This window comes from Pituophis catenifer, unplaced genomic scaffold (assembly GCF_029215685.1).
Source record: "Pituophis catenifer annectens isolate HBS135680 unplaced genomic scaffold, rPitCat1.0.hap2 SCAF_9, whole genome shotgun sequence".
Taxonomy (NCBI): domain Eukaryota; kingdom Metazoa; phylum Chordata; class Lepidosauria; order Squamata; family Colubridae; genus Pituophis; species Pituophis catenifer.
This window is the reverse complement of record NW_027256889.1, coordinates 23,127,681-23,143,388: the sequence shown is the minus strand read 5'-3', so window position 1 is coordinate 23,143,388 and position 15,708 is coordinate 23,127,681. Positions and strand designations below refer to the sequence as shown.

At 42.7% G+C, this 15,708-nt stretch overlaps 1 protein-coding gene across 1 annotated transcript in view; it reads left to right on the top strand.

Moving 5' to 3' along the window:
- CUNH1orf94 (chromosome unknown C1orf94 homolog) overlaps window positions 1-15,151 on the top strand; it is a 60,032-nt gene extending 44,881 nt beyond the window's left edge. The window contains exons 4-6 of the mRNA XM_070950042.1: window positions 6,237-6,311; window positions 10,763-10,947; window positions 15,073-15,151. Coding sequence (XP_070806143.1) covers window positions 6,237-6,311; window positions 10,763-10,947; window positions 15,073-15,151 — 339 coding nt within the window. The remainder of the gene's footprint in view (window positions 1-6,236; window positions 6,312-10,762; window positions 10,948-15,072) is intronic.
- The last annotated feature ends 557 nt before the right edge of the window (window positions 15,152-15,708 follow it).

Genomic DNA, 15,708 nt, shown 5'->3' with positions numbered 1-15,708 from the left:
CACGATGACCCAAATGACAAACACAAGATAGAGAGAAACTCATGGCTTCTAGATTCAGGGGCCACAAGTCACACTACCTGTAACCCAGAGCTGCTAGACTCACTCACAGAAATAGACTCAGAAATAAAGGTGGCAAACCAAAGCAAGGTCAAAGTAGTGGGGAAAGGAAACGTACACATCACACAGGTAGGGGACTTAAAAGGAGTACTGTACGTACCAGAGATTCCCCACAACGTGCTAGCCATCACAAAGCTGACACGAGACACAAATATAGAAATAAAATTTAAAGATGGAAAGGCACACTTGATCAAGCAAGGGAAAGAGATAGGAAAGGTAACCATACACGAGGGACTTCCCTACTTCACACCCAACACAAGGGAGGAAGAAGGCATTGATACCAGCACAAACCACAAGGTAGATAAGTATCCAGAAACAGAGGGGGTGCAGCAGGAGGCAGGATGTAGCCATGAGAAGACAAACAAGTCTGTATCTATCGGCAAGCCATTGCATGATAACTGCGCCCACCTCCTCCACAGGAGACTGGGACACATAAGCTTCCCCATTGTAAAGAAAATGACGGAATGTACCGAGGGTCTCAAAGTAAAGAACTGCGAAAACTACTTGGAGTGTTCAGTTTGTAAGCATTCTAAGATCAAGGTTAAGGCCATCCCCAGGGGATCGAAACGAACCACGGAATACCCCTTCCAATTGGTGCATATGGACTTGGTAGGGCCAATGAAACCCTCTGTAGGACATAGGAAGCGATTCTTCCTCACGATTGTGGATGACTACACCAGATACGGGTATGTCTACTCCCTCAGACACAAAAACGAAGTGTTCCAAAGGTTTAAGGAATTCCACAGAAGGGTAGATATGCAACATAACATGAGAATAAGGCAGATAATGACTGATAGGGGCTCAGAGTTCATGGCCAAAGAATTCACAAGGTGGCTGAGGGAGCAGGGCATAGCGCATTACACCTCTTCACCTTTCTCCCCCTTTCAAAATGGAGTCTCAGAGAGAAAAAACGGGGTGTTGCAAACCATGATGAGATGCGCCCTGGAGGATGCTGGGATGGGGCAGCATTTCTGGTCAGAGGCATTACACTACGCTAATTACACCCTGAATAGACTGTGGTCAAGCTCTATCAATAAGACACCATACGAGATGCTATACAACAGAAAGCCCAACATTGCACACTTACACATATTCAGCGCCCCAGCTGATGTCCACATTCCCAGACAGCTAAGAAGAAAAGGGGAGAAATTATCAAAAAGGTTGAGGTTCGTGGGTTACGAACCGGGCACAAAGGGCTACAGATTTGTCGACAACAATAACCGTTTTGTGGTTTCCAGATCAGCCAGTTTCCACGAAAACGCAAACTGGTCGAGGGTACACTCCAATGACATCCCAACCAATAGGGTCACGTTCAAGCATGACCAAGGGGAAAGGGAGGTCAGAGAGGTCACAGGGCACAAAGCCAACCATCGCAAGGCGAGCGTCAAAGGTTGGAAAGAAGGGCACCCTTCACTGAAGATAGATGACCTGATGGACAAAGAGGCAGACAACATGCAGGAAACCGAGCCAACCCCCAGCAGGCCAATCAGAGAAACCAGAAACAAGCTACCAAAGAAGTTAGAGGACTACGTTATGACCATCCACAACACCCATTTCACGCCCAGCTCATATGAAGACATCCTCGGGCTCCCCCAGGAAGAGAAAGAAAAATGGATGTCTGCCATGGAGAAGGAGATGGAAAGCCTAAGGGACCTCCAGGTATACTCACCTGCCCAAGTTCCAGAGGACAAAAAATCAATAGGAACCAAATGGGTGTTCAGGGTTAAGACATTAGAGGACAACAAGGTCCTATACAAGGCAAGACTAGTCGCGCAGGGTTTCGCCCAAAGATACCCCGAAGACTATACAGACACCTACTCGCCAACCGTCAGGGCGGAGAGCGTCAAAAGCGCCCTGGTGGTGGCCACCATCCTGGGCTTGGAGGTCTTCCAATTCGACGTACAAACAGCGTACTTGCACGCCGAGCTGGATAAAGAAATATACGTCAAAGCGCCGCCTGGGTACAACAAAGGCGAGGACCAAACCTGGCTGCTGAACAAAAGCCTGTACGGGCTCAAGCAGTCAGGCAAAAGGTGGTATGACTGCCTGGCCAAGGCCCTCAGATCCATGGGCTTCGAGGCCACCTCAGCCGACAAATGCTTCTTTACGAGGAGAGAAAACAACACATTTGAAGGTGTGCTCGTTTACATGGACGACATCTTGTACATCAGCAAACACAAGGACAGATGTGACAAGTTCGCCACTGACCTGGGTAGCCACTTCTCCCTAAAGTCACTTGGAAAGATTGACAGATACCTAGGGGTCCAAGTGATAAAAACCAACAAGGGTTTCCGCCTCTCCCAGAGAGAAAAGATCATCGAGCTGCTGTCCAAATGCAACATGTCCGAAGCAAAACCCAGCGAGACCCCCATGCAACCTGAGTTCCTGAAGACCATGTATGAGGAATCTGAACCTTTCACAGACAACAAATTGTATAGATCAACGATAGGGTCACTGCTGTACATATCCAACTGGACCAGGCCCGACATCACCTTAGCCGTCAATCTGCTGTCCAGGCATGTAAGCAAACCCACGGTAACACACTGGAACGCCATCAAAAGACTACTTAGATACTTAAAATTCAGTGCGGATGCCCTACTCTGCCTAGAACCAGAAACATCCGAGAAACCAAAGCTAACCTGCTATGCTGACGCTGACTGGGCTGGGGACATAGAGTGCAGAAAAAGCACCTCAGGCTACGTGGTACTACTCAACAATTGCCCCATCCATTGGTACACTGGAAAGCAAAAACTGGTGGCCACATCAACTACGGAAGCAGAATTTGTTTGCCTATCAAAGGCCGCAAACAATTTAGTATGGTTCGATGACCTGCTCTGCGACATCTGGGCTGAACCCTCATATCCAATAGTTATCCACGAAGACAACAAGGCAGCGATAGAGATCTCTAGGGCCGATGCCATAGGTCAGCGTTCTAGGCACATTGACATTAAATACAAACACGTCAGGCAGTTTTCAGAGATAGGTTTCATTAGGGCAGTACACTGTGACACAGAGGAGCAAACAGCAGATATCCTCACTAAACCCCTACCACATAAACAACATGCTTACCTCATGTCAAAAATGCGTGTTTGCTTGTAATTCATGCCTGTACCTGTGTATTCTCTGTATGTATGCAAACACCGCCCCAGGTACCCAGTTAGGCATTTAGAGGGGGTTTTGTCATGATAAATGCCTAACTACTATATCTCCCTGATCACCCGGACCTTCAAGGGTTAACTAACCACATATCCCATAATCCCTGTAACCACTCCTTACCTCTTAGCCCCTCCTCCTGGGTACAAAAGGTCCGACCACATGGTCCACAGATGATTCCAGATGTATACCTGAAAGAGAAAGGTACAAGGTCAGTGACCTCCAGTACCAACAGATCAATAATAAAGCTACAGAAAAGAATTGGAGTCTGTCTTTGAGTTATTGGGCTAGATCCAGCTTTTAACAATTTCCACTACTGGTTCTCCAGAACTGGTGAGAACCTACTGAAACCCACGTCTGCTGTGAAGGGATGAGGAGTCAAGTCTGTCAGAGTTTCTTGCAAAAATCAAATCCAGAAGCACATGCAGATAAACTGATTCAGCAGGATTCATTAACTTCTTTATGTACAAGAATATATATATATACACACACACACACACACACACACACACACACACACACACACACACACACACTATCAACAGCAGATTCACAGTTTCATTTCAGATCAGATCAGCAGACAAGTTCACCCACACAGCTTCACAGCTCAGAGCTTAACACACACACTGGTTTCAGTTTCGTTTCTCTGCACAGAATCAGAAGCTGCAGACTTAAAACATACCCTGGCTCCAGTCTGTCTCCGCTCCCAATTGGCTGACTTAATTGCTATGCCTATTCATTGGCTGACCTTGTTACCATGTCTTCCCAGTCATGAATATTCTGACAAAGTCAACATGAGGATATCTTGACTTGCACCTCACCATGAGAAATGCCCTTCCTATGAAGAGGACAGAGTGACACACAAAATATTTCTGTGGTTTTTTTTTTTTTTTTGATGTTATAAATCTACTTCTTGTAGGGATTTCACATTCCCAATACTCAGATGCCATAGTGTTTGCTCCCATGATAAGATTTTTTTTTCTTCATGAATCAACTTTTGATTCATTGGCCAGAGTGATTTTTAATTGTTACCGCAGCATTACTGACAGTGAGTTCATCTTTGGAGGTTGTTAGTTTACTTTTGTAGGGCATGAAGACAAAATGATTAAAGATGTCCTTTCTTTCTTAAAATGTAACTCTTTTTATACCAAGTCATATTATTTTATTCTTCATTACAGAAAGTACCGTAGTTCTTACTTCTGTGGGTGATTTTGTTATATGGCTGTCTGCAAATTGTTTTTGTTACCGTAGTTGTGATTGCCTGCATTTTAAATTCATGTCAAAATGAAAGAAAATCCCATAGTTTTCTAAAGCCCTGTAGTGAAAAATCCCCCCACTCCTCCTTGTCTAGGTATTCTTTTAATAAAAAATCTTTCACATTGTCAGCAATGGGAAAGAAATGATTTATAACAGCTCAAGGGCTTGTCTAAATTCCCCCAGACTGAAGATGAGGCTGAGGGTTAGAATTGTTTATGATGCCCCATTGAACTCATGTTCTGCCTCTTTTTCCCTTGACTCATTTTCCAATAGTTAGAAAACTGATTTTAGAGAATTGGGAGAGGGAGGGATTTTGAGCTTCAGATTTGCTCTTTGATGTTAGAGTGCTACCTCTCTGTGAGTTTGGAGTGGGGGATTCTAAACTATTCTTCAGTTCCTAGGATGGCAGTCTAAATTATTTTGGCTTGATTGGATTGAATTGTTCTAATGTTTGAAGAGAGGGATGCGGTGGATCAGTGACTAAGATGCTGAGCTTGTCGATCAAAAGGTTGGCAGTTCAGTGGTTTGAATCCCTAGTGTCGCGTAACGGGGTGAGCTCCTGTTACTTGTCCCAGCTTCTGCCAACCTAGCATGAAAGCACGTAAAAAGTGCAAGTAGAAAAATAGGGACTACCTTTGGTGGGAAGGTAACAGCATTCCATGCACTTTTGGCGTTTAGTCATGCCGGCCACATGACCGCGGAGACGTCTTCGGACAACGCTGGCTCTTCGGCTTTGAAACGGAGATGAGCACCGCCCCCTAGAGTCGGGAACGACTAGCACATATGTGTGAGGGGAACCTTTACCTTGGCCTTTAATGTTTGAAGAATCATCTTAATGGTTTCTTCTTCTTTTTATTTATTTGTTTATTTATTTGTTTGAATTTGTATACCGCCCTACTCCCGAAGGACTCAGGGCAGTGAACAGTCAGAGAATAAAACATATAAATACAAAATTTAAAATAGATTAAAACGAATTAAATAATTTGGCTGAACAAATTTAAAACCCCAATAATTTAAAACCAGATTTAAAATTTCCATTTAAAAGGGGAAAGACTTAGGTCAGGCTGGCTTGATGAAATAGGAAAGTCTTGAGCGCGCGACGGAAGGTACGCAGATCTGGGATCCTCCGTATCTCTGGGGGGAGCTCGTTCCAGATAGTAGGTGCCCCCACAGAGAAGGCTCTCCCCCTGGGGGCCGCCAGTCGACATTGTTTGGCCGACGGCACCCAGAGGAGCCCCTCTCTATGGGAGCGTACTGGTCGATGGGAGGCTATTGGTGGTAGCAGGCGGTCCTGTAAATAACTAGGTCCTAAGCCATGAAGCGCTCTAAAGCTGATAACCAAAACCTTGAAGCGCACTCGGAAGACCACCGGGAGCCAGTGCAGCTCACGCAGGAAAGGTGTTACATGGGAGCGCCACGTCGCTCCCGTCACCACCCGCGCGGCCGCACTCTGCTCCAGTTGGAGCCTCCGAGTGCTCCTCAAGGGGAGCCCCATGTAGAGAGCATTACAATAGTCCAGACGGGAGGTGACGAGGGCATGAGTGACTGTGTGTAAGGAGTCCCGATCTAGAAAGGGACGCAACTGGCGAATCAGGCGAACCTGATGAAAAATCTTTATTTACTCCTTTGTTTAATATACTGCATTTTGGTTAGGAATTTCAGACCATTGCACATTATAAATTGATTTTTCTTTTATTCATTTGGAACAGAGTTTGTATCAGCAAAGGGCACGGATCCCGTACCAGCAAACTTTACATCCTCAACTGGGGTGCTATTCCAGACAGGTACAGTGGAAGTTCTGTAAGTCACCTGTAGCATAAATTGTGGGGACGATTGTAAATCTGAGAAGATCTCTGTGGCTTTGAGTCATTCCATCTCACTCAGCCTCAGTCTTTTAATTGAAGAGGGACAGCAGCAGTAAATCCCTAGAGAGATAAGAAGACATTCTCTAGTAACAGTCTTAATCAGGGATTGCCAGATACTAACCTTGACCATGATTGTTTCCAAAGGGGGAAAAAAGGAACCCATGCTACAACCAGTGCTCACCCTGTACTTGGAGTATGCCAAGTACAGGGTACTTGTACTGGTACCCCAAAACTTTAACTTTAGACTATCTACTGTTGACCTCACCCCATTCCTAAGAGGTCTGTAAGGGGCGTGCATAAGCGCACCAGCGTGCCTACCGTCCCTGTCCTAATATTCTTTTTACTTACTCTTTTCATGTATTCAAATTATGTTTATACTTTTACCTGTTATCTTATATATGCTTTACAAATAAACTTATGATTATGACTATGATTATGCCTCATTAGAATACCACCGAGCCACTCCTGTGATGCATACAGCATCTTGGGACAATCAGTTTTAAGCAGTGAGTTATGTACTATAAATGAGGAGGAGGATGGGGTGAAATGCTACCGGTTTGGGCCAGTTTACCCGAATCGATAGTAATAATTGCTACCATTTGCCCAAACCGGTAGTAAAAAAAATGCTTAAAAAAGGATGACAATCAGCTGTGCTGCACGATCATTGGAACTTTTTAAAAAAACTTTATCACATTTTTTTACTATCTATTCACCTAAACCAGTAGTAAAAAAATGCTAAAAAAAAGTAAAAAAAACCAAAACTGTTCCAACAATCAGCTGTGTGACAATCAGCTGTGCCAGGCAACTTTTTTTTTTACTTTTTTAAAAACATTTTTTTTACTAATAATCAGCTGTGAGACAATCAGCTGTGCCTGATTGTCTGTGAGGTTCCTGCTTGTTGCAGGGGCCATTTTGTGTGAAGTCCAGCTGCTTTTGCATTGTGTGTGAGTCAGTTGTGTAGCTTTTGTGTTATTTTTTTGTAAAGTGCGATAGTTGGTTTTTGAGCTCTCTGTGACTCTGTGACGTTCCTGCTTATTGCAGGGGCCATTTTGTGTGAAGTCCAGCTGCTTTTCCATGGTGTGTGACAGTTGTGCAGCCACGCCCACCTGGTCATATGACCAAGAAGCCACGCCCACCTGGTCACATGACCAAGAAGCCACACCTGCCCGGTCACATGACCACCAAGCCATGCCCACCCAGTCACATGACCAACAAGCCATGGCCACTAAGCCAAACCCACAGAACCCACAGTAGGGAAATTTTTTGAATTTCACCATTGATGCATAGGGATTTTTTTGATTAAATAAAAAGAAATTGCTACTTTCCTAAGAGATCCAGGTATGAGATAAGCAGGGTCAGACCTGTATAATATTTGGATAGGTGATCACTGAAAATCCCAAAGTTATACAGGGAACTAGACTGGGAAATCAGAAAATAAAGATTATAATGCCAATCTACTCCCCTATTGCTGCTTTTTTTAAAAAAAGCAGAATCCATCGATGTATGGAGGAATACAACAGTCACCCAATTTGACCTGACCTTTTCCCCTGCCAAAAGGAATTTCTTTTTCAGGTTTTGAATGTGTAGATAGATGGCCTTTCATAAAATGCTCCACATAATCAACCCCAAGACATGTATTTAGGGCTTCTCAAGAAAGATGGGAATAAAATAAATAATTACATTAAGCAAACTATAACTTTTAAAGGCAAAGGATGTAAGATTGTGTCACTTTTACCATTCCTAAAAAGAGCTAACAACTTAGTCTAGATCTCCCAAATATATGAATGAGGGATAATATATGAGCTGCTTAGAAATAGGTATTATTTTCCATAATCAAGACAGATGGGTTGCATATTTCTTGATTAATATATGCAGAAATTGTACAACGGTTTAATTTTTTTTTAGTTCATTTTCTTTTTAAAAATGTTTCCATTCATGTGCTCCTGATATATTTTCTAAGGACTAACCTGAGGAAAAGGAGACACAAGTAAAGCCTTGTGGCAGCAGTGAAATAAGTGCTAAGTTACATTTCTCCCTGCATTTGAGAATTCTAAATAATTTAGCATTTATTATGACCGCTTACCTCAAATACATGGCTCTGGGCAGGTTTATTCCTGAAATAGAAATAAAAACATTCAACCTCAATAATTCGCACATAGATCTTGGGCAACCTGTATATTCCTCACCCCACCCCAAAATTATTTTAATTTGATGAAAGAAATTTTGATTTGTAAATGACTTTTAAAGGCAAAACAATTGAAGAAATCATTGAAGTTGGGAAATGTAGGCAGCCAGAGTGGCTTCTGAAAGATAGAGAGACCACCACACCTCCTCCTAGTTCTCTTTAGAATTTGGGGTCCCCAAACTTGGCAGCTTTAAGACTTGTGGACTTCAACTTCCAGAATTCTCCAGCCAGCACAGCACAGCTGGCTGGAGAATTCTGGAAGTTGAAGTCCATAAGTCTTAAAGCTGCAAGTTTGAAGACCTCTGCTCTAGAAGGTACTTAAGACTGAAGTTATAAAACAGAAGCCTCTTCATAGGGGAAGAAAACTGAAGAACAAGGCAGCTTTCAGCACAGTATCCATATAAAGCTGCAACTTTCATTAAATTGCAAATGGCAAAGGCACAGTTTCATACAGCCTCCCCCTTGCCGCCCACCCCCCTCAAAAAGAGAAAAGTTTGATGGAGAAGAATAACGCAAAGAAATTGGCAACGTGCATTTGGACTAGATGTAGACTGATTTTGGATCTTCAGTTGATGCACCTGAATCTTTCTATTTCCCTCTTATGCAGGGGTGAGATGTTACTGGTTTGCTCCGGTTCGGGCGAGCTGGTAGTGATTAAAAAAAGCTACCGTTTCAGTCGAACCGGTAATTAAAAAAAGCTACGATCTGATGATCAGCTGTGCCGTGCGGTTTAGCTTTGCTAGAAAGCAGGAAATCCTGCTTTCTAGCAAAGCTAAACCATGCGGCACAGCTGACCGTCAGATCGTAGCTTTTCTTAACTAGTTTTTTAAATGTACAGTGTGCGTTTGGTGTGCACTGCACATGCGCACACGGTGCACATTTGGTGTGCATGCATGTGCATGGCGCGCATACTCAGCTAGAGAACCAGTAGCAAACTGGTTCAGATTTCACCACTGCTCTTATGGCTGTAAAACTGGGAAGTTCCTTCTCAGGCTTAAATCTATTTTCTTCATGTATTCAGTGGTAAAAGAAGCATAAACTCTCCCAGAAAACATTTTTATTTTATATTCTTTTCACTTGAGAATTCTAATCTTCCCAAAGAGCCTTGAGGACAAAGGGAAAAGAGAAGGGAGTGGACATTCATATTCAAGTCTCTATTGGATGAGGAGATTGCTGGATCACTTTAGCCCATCCTACATTTCAAGGTTGTTTTGATGGGGATGAAATGTATGCTTCCCATACCATGAAATGTATGGTTAGGATGTAAAGGATATCTCTGCCTGTTTCACAAAGTTGCATAGGGTAGGCATCCTCCAGGTTCCCTGTTTGAAATAATGCTACCTAATGAGACCTAGAGGGTGAGTAACTTCTCTCTCCTGCTCACCTAGCAGTTTGGAAGCATGCAAATGCAAGTAGATAAATAGGTACCACTTCAATGGGAAAATACCAAGGACAGGAAAGGAGCCTCTTGGGCAACGGTGATGTCACTTGGCTAATCCTTTCAACCCGTAAGTGCCTTGGTAGGTGTTTCCAACACAAACGTAGTAATAGCAGTGATTTCTCTGTGGCTACAACTTCCCTTTGGGATGAGTTTCCCCATCTTCAAGGTATGGATAAATGGACCCTATTGGCCTTTCCCAGAATGACCGGTGACCTGTGATGTGTCTGCCAGTTTTCATCCCCAGTTTCACTTGCATGTTGATTATGTTTTGGATGTTGTTGAGGGTTTTTTTTCCTTTTTTTTTTTCCTTTTATTTGTTTTCTTTCAGGGTAATATTTTAGAGTCATATATTATGAGAGGCGGGGTGAAATCCAATTTTTTTCCCTACCGGTTCTGTGGGCGTGGCTTGGTAGGCGTGGCGGGGGAAGGATATTGCAAAATCTCCATTCCCACCCCACTCCAGGGGAAGGATATTGCAAAATCTCCATTCCCACCCCACTCTGGGGCCAACCAGAGGTGGTATTTGCCAGTTCTCTGAACTATTCAAAATTTCCGCTACCGGTTCTCCAGAACCTGTTAGAACCTGCTGGATTTCACCCCTGATGAGAGGGGTGATTAAATAAATGGATGGATGGATGGATGGATGGATGGATGGATGGATGGATGCTGGGCCAGATCAAATGGGAGTCTTTCTACATTCTTAGACACAGTCATTACATCCTACTTTTTCTTCCTGTTCTACAGGTAACTCCTTACAACCCACAGCAAATCTTCCGCTCACCTTACACTCCTGTCCTCAGCTACATCCCTTTGGTTCAACCTGGTTATTCTTATCAGCAAAGGAACCCAACCAAAGCTTCTAGTAGTGTGCGTGATCCGCCAGCAATGGCAGGGGATGGGCCTCAGTATCCATTTTCTGCTTCTTATGGGTAAGCAGCCTATCACACTTCCTCTTTTAATGTCTTGGTGTGCATGTGTGTGTGATAAGAGAGTGTCCTTGATTATCGATTTGTTTTGCTATTATCACTAAACCCCTTTGACAGTTTACAAATTACTTTAACCAAAATAGAGGGAACCTAACTTTGTGGAACATAGGGAAAATTGACACTTGATTAACATACGGTATTAACAAAACAAAAAAAAAACAAAAACCAGATGTTTACAACATAGATAACTCGAAATGGGATTTAAAACAGATTTACCTATTTCTAAATATTATATATAGCCCATCAGTGCTTTTTTTTTGGGGGGGGGGTCCTAGAATTATTCTTAAACTTGTTGCCCCATGTGATATATGCATATAATTTCCCAGCTAGTATGTTGAGCATACCTCTGGACTGGATGGGGGATTTTGGGAGCTGAAGTCCACATATCTGATGTCTTTCAAGGTTGAAAAAGGTTACAGCATTCTACCAGCATTTCCCAATTCCCTCTCTCCAGCCATCTCCCCTGTTTGGAATATAATCCAGTAGAACATTCCCAATGTGGCCAATCTTTGACTAGCAGTTCCCCCATCCAATCATTACTCACCATTTGCAGGGTTAGTATGAACATCTCAGTGTCGTTTTGAATAGCATAGGGCAGTGATGGTGAACCTTTTCGGCACCGAGTGCTGAAAAGGGAGTGCATACGCTCATCTGGGCTGCAACCTGGAAGACGAGCTGCCCAGGGCGCTTGTGCATGCCCAAAAATGAACATCCAGTCCAGCTACTCTTCTGGGTTTCTGGTGTGCATGTATGTTCGACAATCAGATGGCTGGCGCGCATGCTCACGCAGGAAAATGGAAGACCAGCTGTTCCAGTTTCTGGCACTGCTGTGCACAAAAAGGCCAACTGATCATCGCATGTGCATCCGTGCCAGAAACCCGGAAGAGGAACAGGCAACGCTGTGCGTGCCAGGCAACATGGCTCTGCATGCCACTTTGGGAACGCGTGCCATAGGTTCGCCATTATGGGCATAGGGATTGCTACCTTTCACTCAAATTTGAAATTTGTTCAGTTTGGAATGGAGAATAGATTCTGAAATTGGAAGAAGGGTTGCACATAGATATTTTAACCCTTTCCAAGGGGAGGGAAGCAGGTTCAGTATTTCTTCCTCTTCAATAAAAGATTTTGGGAGATCACAAAGGGTTTTTTTTTAAAGGACAAGGAGGAGTTTTCCTTTCCGATAAATTTGCAGGTACGAAATAATAAGAACTGCAAGAGTAGCGTTGATGAGTTGGCAATTTTTAAAAATGAGAAGCAAAGAAGCCACTTACTTTGCATTGCAAATCCCCTTTCTTTTCCCTTAAAAAGCACTCCAAATAAGAGGAGATTATAAATGGGAAAGTACAGGGGGGTGGGGGGGAAAGACTAGGGAAAAAGATCAGAGGGGGAAAAAAAGTGTGTATGTGGGGTGGGTGAGGTGGAGAGAAATGACACTGATTCCTATTTCATGCAGAAAATAGCTTGCCCTCTTTATATGGGGTGTTTCTTGGCCCAAGGTCATGTTGGCAATTGATCTAACTAAATAGGGCAAAGAAGAGGTGAGTGTAGACCAGTGGTGAAATCCAATTTTTTTTACTACTGGTTCTGTGGGCGTAGCTTGGTGGGTGTGGTGTGGCTTGGTGGGCATTGCAAGAGAAGAATACTGCAAAATTGCCATTCCCACCCCACTCCAGGGGAAGGATACTGCAAAATCACCATTCCCTCCCCATTCGGGGGCCATCCAGAGGTGGTATTTGCCAGTTCTCCGAACTACTCAAAATTTCCACTACTGGTTCTCCAGAACCTGTCAGAATCTGCTGGATTTCACCCCTGGTTATTGTGGCCCGTCAGAGGCCTGTGCAGATTGTAGCTGATTCTGACAACGAGGAGGCTGGTGTGGTGCTGCGCCAGCAGCCTGTGCAGCTGGTGCTCGAGTCAGACAGTGAGGAGGCTGGAGAAGATGTGGTGCCAGAGGCAGGGATTCAGCCAGGACCTTCAGAACCTCCAGAAGCTCCCTTAAATGAAGAGGACAAAGAGGAGGAGCTTCTTCTCGATGCACGGGTACACAGAGCTGCCAAAAGGAGGAGGTCTTCTCGAGAGTAAGGCTTGGGCTAATTGGCCACTCCCTTAGCCTATTTAAGGAGGAACACTGCTTGCAGCAAGCTGTAGGGAACAACTTTAGTTCAATCTCCTTCGTGTCTGGATTCTCTGCAAAATTATTTCTGGGCTTTCTGCCAACTCTAGTAAGACTGTGATTACCTTATCTTAGAATTCTGGTAGGGTGTTAAGACATTTTATTAACAGCCTTTGGTTGATAAAGACTAAGTTATTTAAGTAAAATAAGCTTTGTATAGAGTTTGTGTGTGTTGCGTTCTTTGGGGTCCCTAGCTGGGGCAGAACACTGGTGCAGATCCCATAGGAATTGCCTGCTCTTAAACTCGTAATATTGAAGATATGATTTTAACATTATATACAACCCAAAAATGTTGTGAGAAATAGATGTGGCTCTATATCCTATTTATCATTCTGAAACAGCCTTTTAAAACACCCTGGAAGGGCTATTGGCCTTACTTTGTCTTTCCATCAATGCCTACCATGGCTAGTGAAGCTTCATTTTTGGGGGGTTGTTGGAAAACATGCAGTCCTTCATATTTTACTTGACTGCAGTTGCTGAATTCTTAAAGCTTTTACAACTTTCACCAATAGTTCCCCCCCCCCCCCCGCATTCCAACATAATTCCCTATCCAGGAATACAAATTGGTTTTATTTTCTTAAATCTCTCAGTGACTTTCCATTCCTTCTGCTCTTTCCACCAACCTCAGATTGCTTTCTAAAACATGACTTTTTCCCCTCATTCTGATCCAAAACCTGATCTAATTCTCCTAGTAAACCATAATAAGATACTCTTTTTTAAAAAAATGTGATATTTACGTTCAACTGTTATTTCTCATCACAATAGATATATAAGGCCACTGTGGTTTCTTTAACCAAACATAGCTTAAAAACTGCTGACTTTACACTTTGTGTAAAGTACTAATACTAACAATATTATTCGTACCAACAGAGACTATTATTATTACAGGTTGTCCTCAAGATATGACCGTAATGGAATCTGCCCATTATCATTGCATATTGTGACAGTTGTTAGGTGAAGCATCTCACCTAACACCACCAACCCGCTCTTCTCAATGAATTGTTAAACCAATGTGTAAGCCGTTAACTGGAGCACAGGATGATTCAGGTGGTGGTGGGGGGAGGCCATTGGAGGCTGAGTACAGGCACAGGATCACCTGTGCTGCTCTCCCAAAGCCTTCTCTACCCCCTGAGATGCTCCATGCTCTGTTTTCTGTCCCCTTGAGTCGCCATAGTCTTTTTCCCACTCACCAGATCCTCCCACTCCACTAGGCCAAACACCCTCCTCCTTATTTACTATTTGAAGAGCTCCAAGGCCTTCCAGGGTGTTGGAATGAATTGCTTCTTTACACGGCCACTTGGTGCAATTCCAGAACAGCCACCATTTTGTTCCACTAACAAAATGGCGGCTGTGTTCAGGTCATCAATGTATGGATTGAGTACAAACGTGCGCCTTTTCACTACCTGAATGAGATCTGCACAGCATTGCAGAAGCTGCTGAACATTGCAAAGAAAGCTTCTGCAGTGTTGTGCACACTTTGTTAAGACAGGTGCTACAGGGTCTCTGTGAGTTGGGATGGGAAGAGAGAGGCGGCACTCCTATGGTTGGTCAGAAGGAGGGGTTGCAGCCATCATAACTTTGGGTTATGTAGCTTTTGAAGGATCTGTCATAACTTTGAACAGTTGTTAAATAATAGGTCATACCTCAAGAACTACCTGTAATTTTTATTTACTAGTAATAGTTTTCATTTAACAATATATTAATTTGTATAATAACTTATTATTTCATTTTCTATTTTATTTATTAATATTTTATGTACTACTACTGCAATAAGAATGCTATTAGTATTAAAAGAGATTATTCAATAAAGATTCACAATGGGGTTTGGGCATACATTAACAATAATTCTTCTAATTATTCAATAAATTATTTAAAATTCATTCTTTTATCCTCAGGTTCACATCTACCACAGCTGCTCCTGTAAGGACAAATCCGTATTTCTCTTCTAATGGAGGTGGTGGCAACAGTTATTAGAACACTTAAAATTTTGTTTTATTAGTTTTGTTATTTTCTTGGAAATATGGACACTTTAGAAATATTTTTGAAATTCTTATAATTGGACATTTTGCTCCAAAGTTAAGGAATTAAGATCCAAATCACATGTGTAATTTTAGGGCTAAAAGATAGGCACCCATCCAAAAGAGCAACATTTTATTTAGCAAGAATGGATAAACATTTCAGCACTTTTTAAAAGAAGTATTTTTTTTTTAAAGACAAGATATTTTTAAAGTTTTTTTTTTTTAAAATGACAAATATCTTTCCTGCTTATAAGTTGAAATTTTCTGTAATAAAAGTGGCTGATTAAAAAAACTAAATCAACAAAATGCTGTTGGTAACTTTTGGATAGAACTGTATCCATCTGTTATTTGAAAAACTGAATCAATTCATTGGATATGATTGCATATTGAGCTAAGCAAAAATGCTCCTTATTTCATTTGAGTTTAAAGCACTGCACAAACCATCTGCTATGATTTATAAATCATGGTTCAAGGCTACAAATGAACCCAGCCCTTGTAATATATTCAATAAAC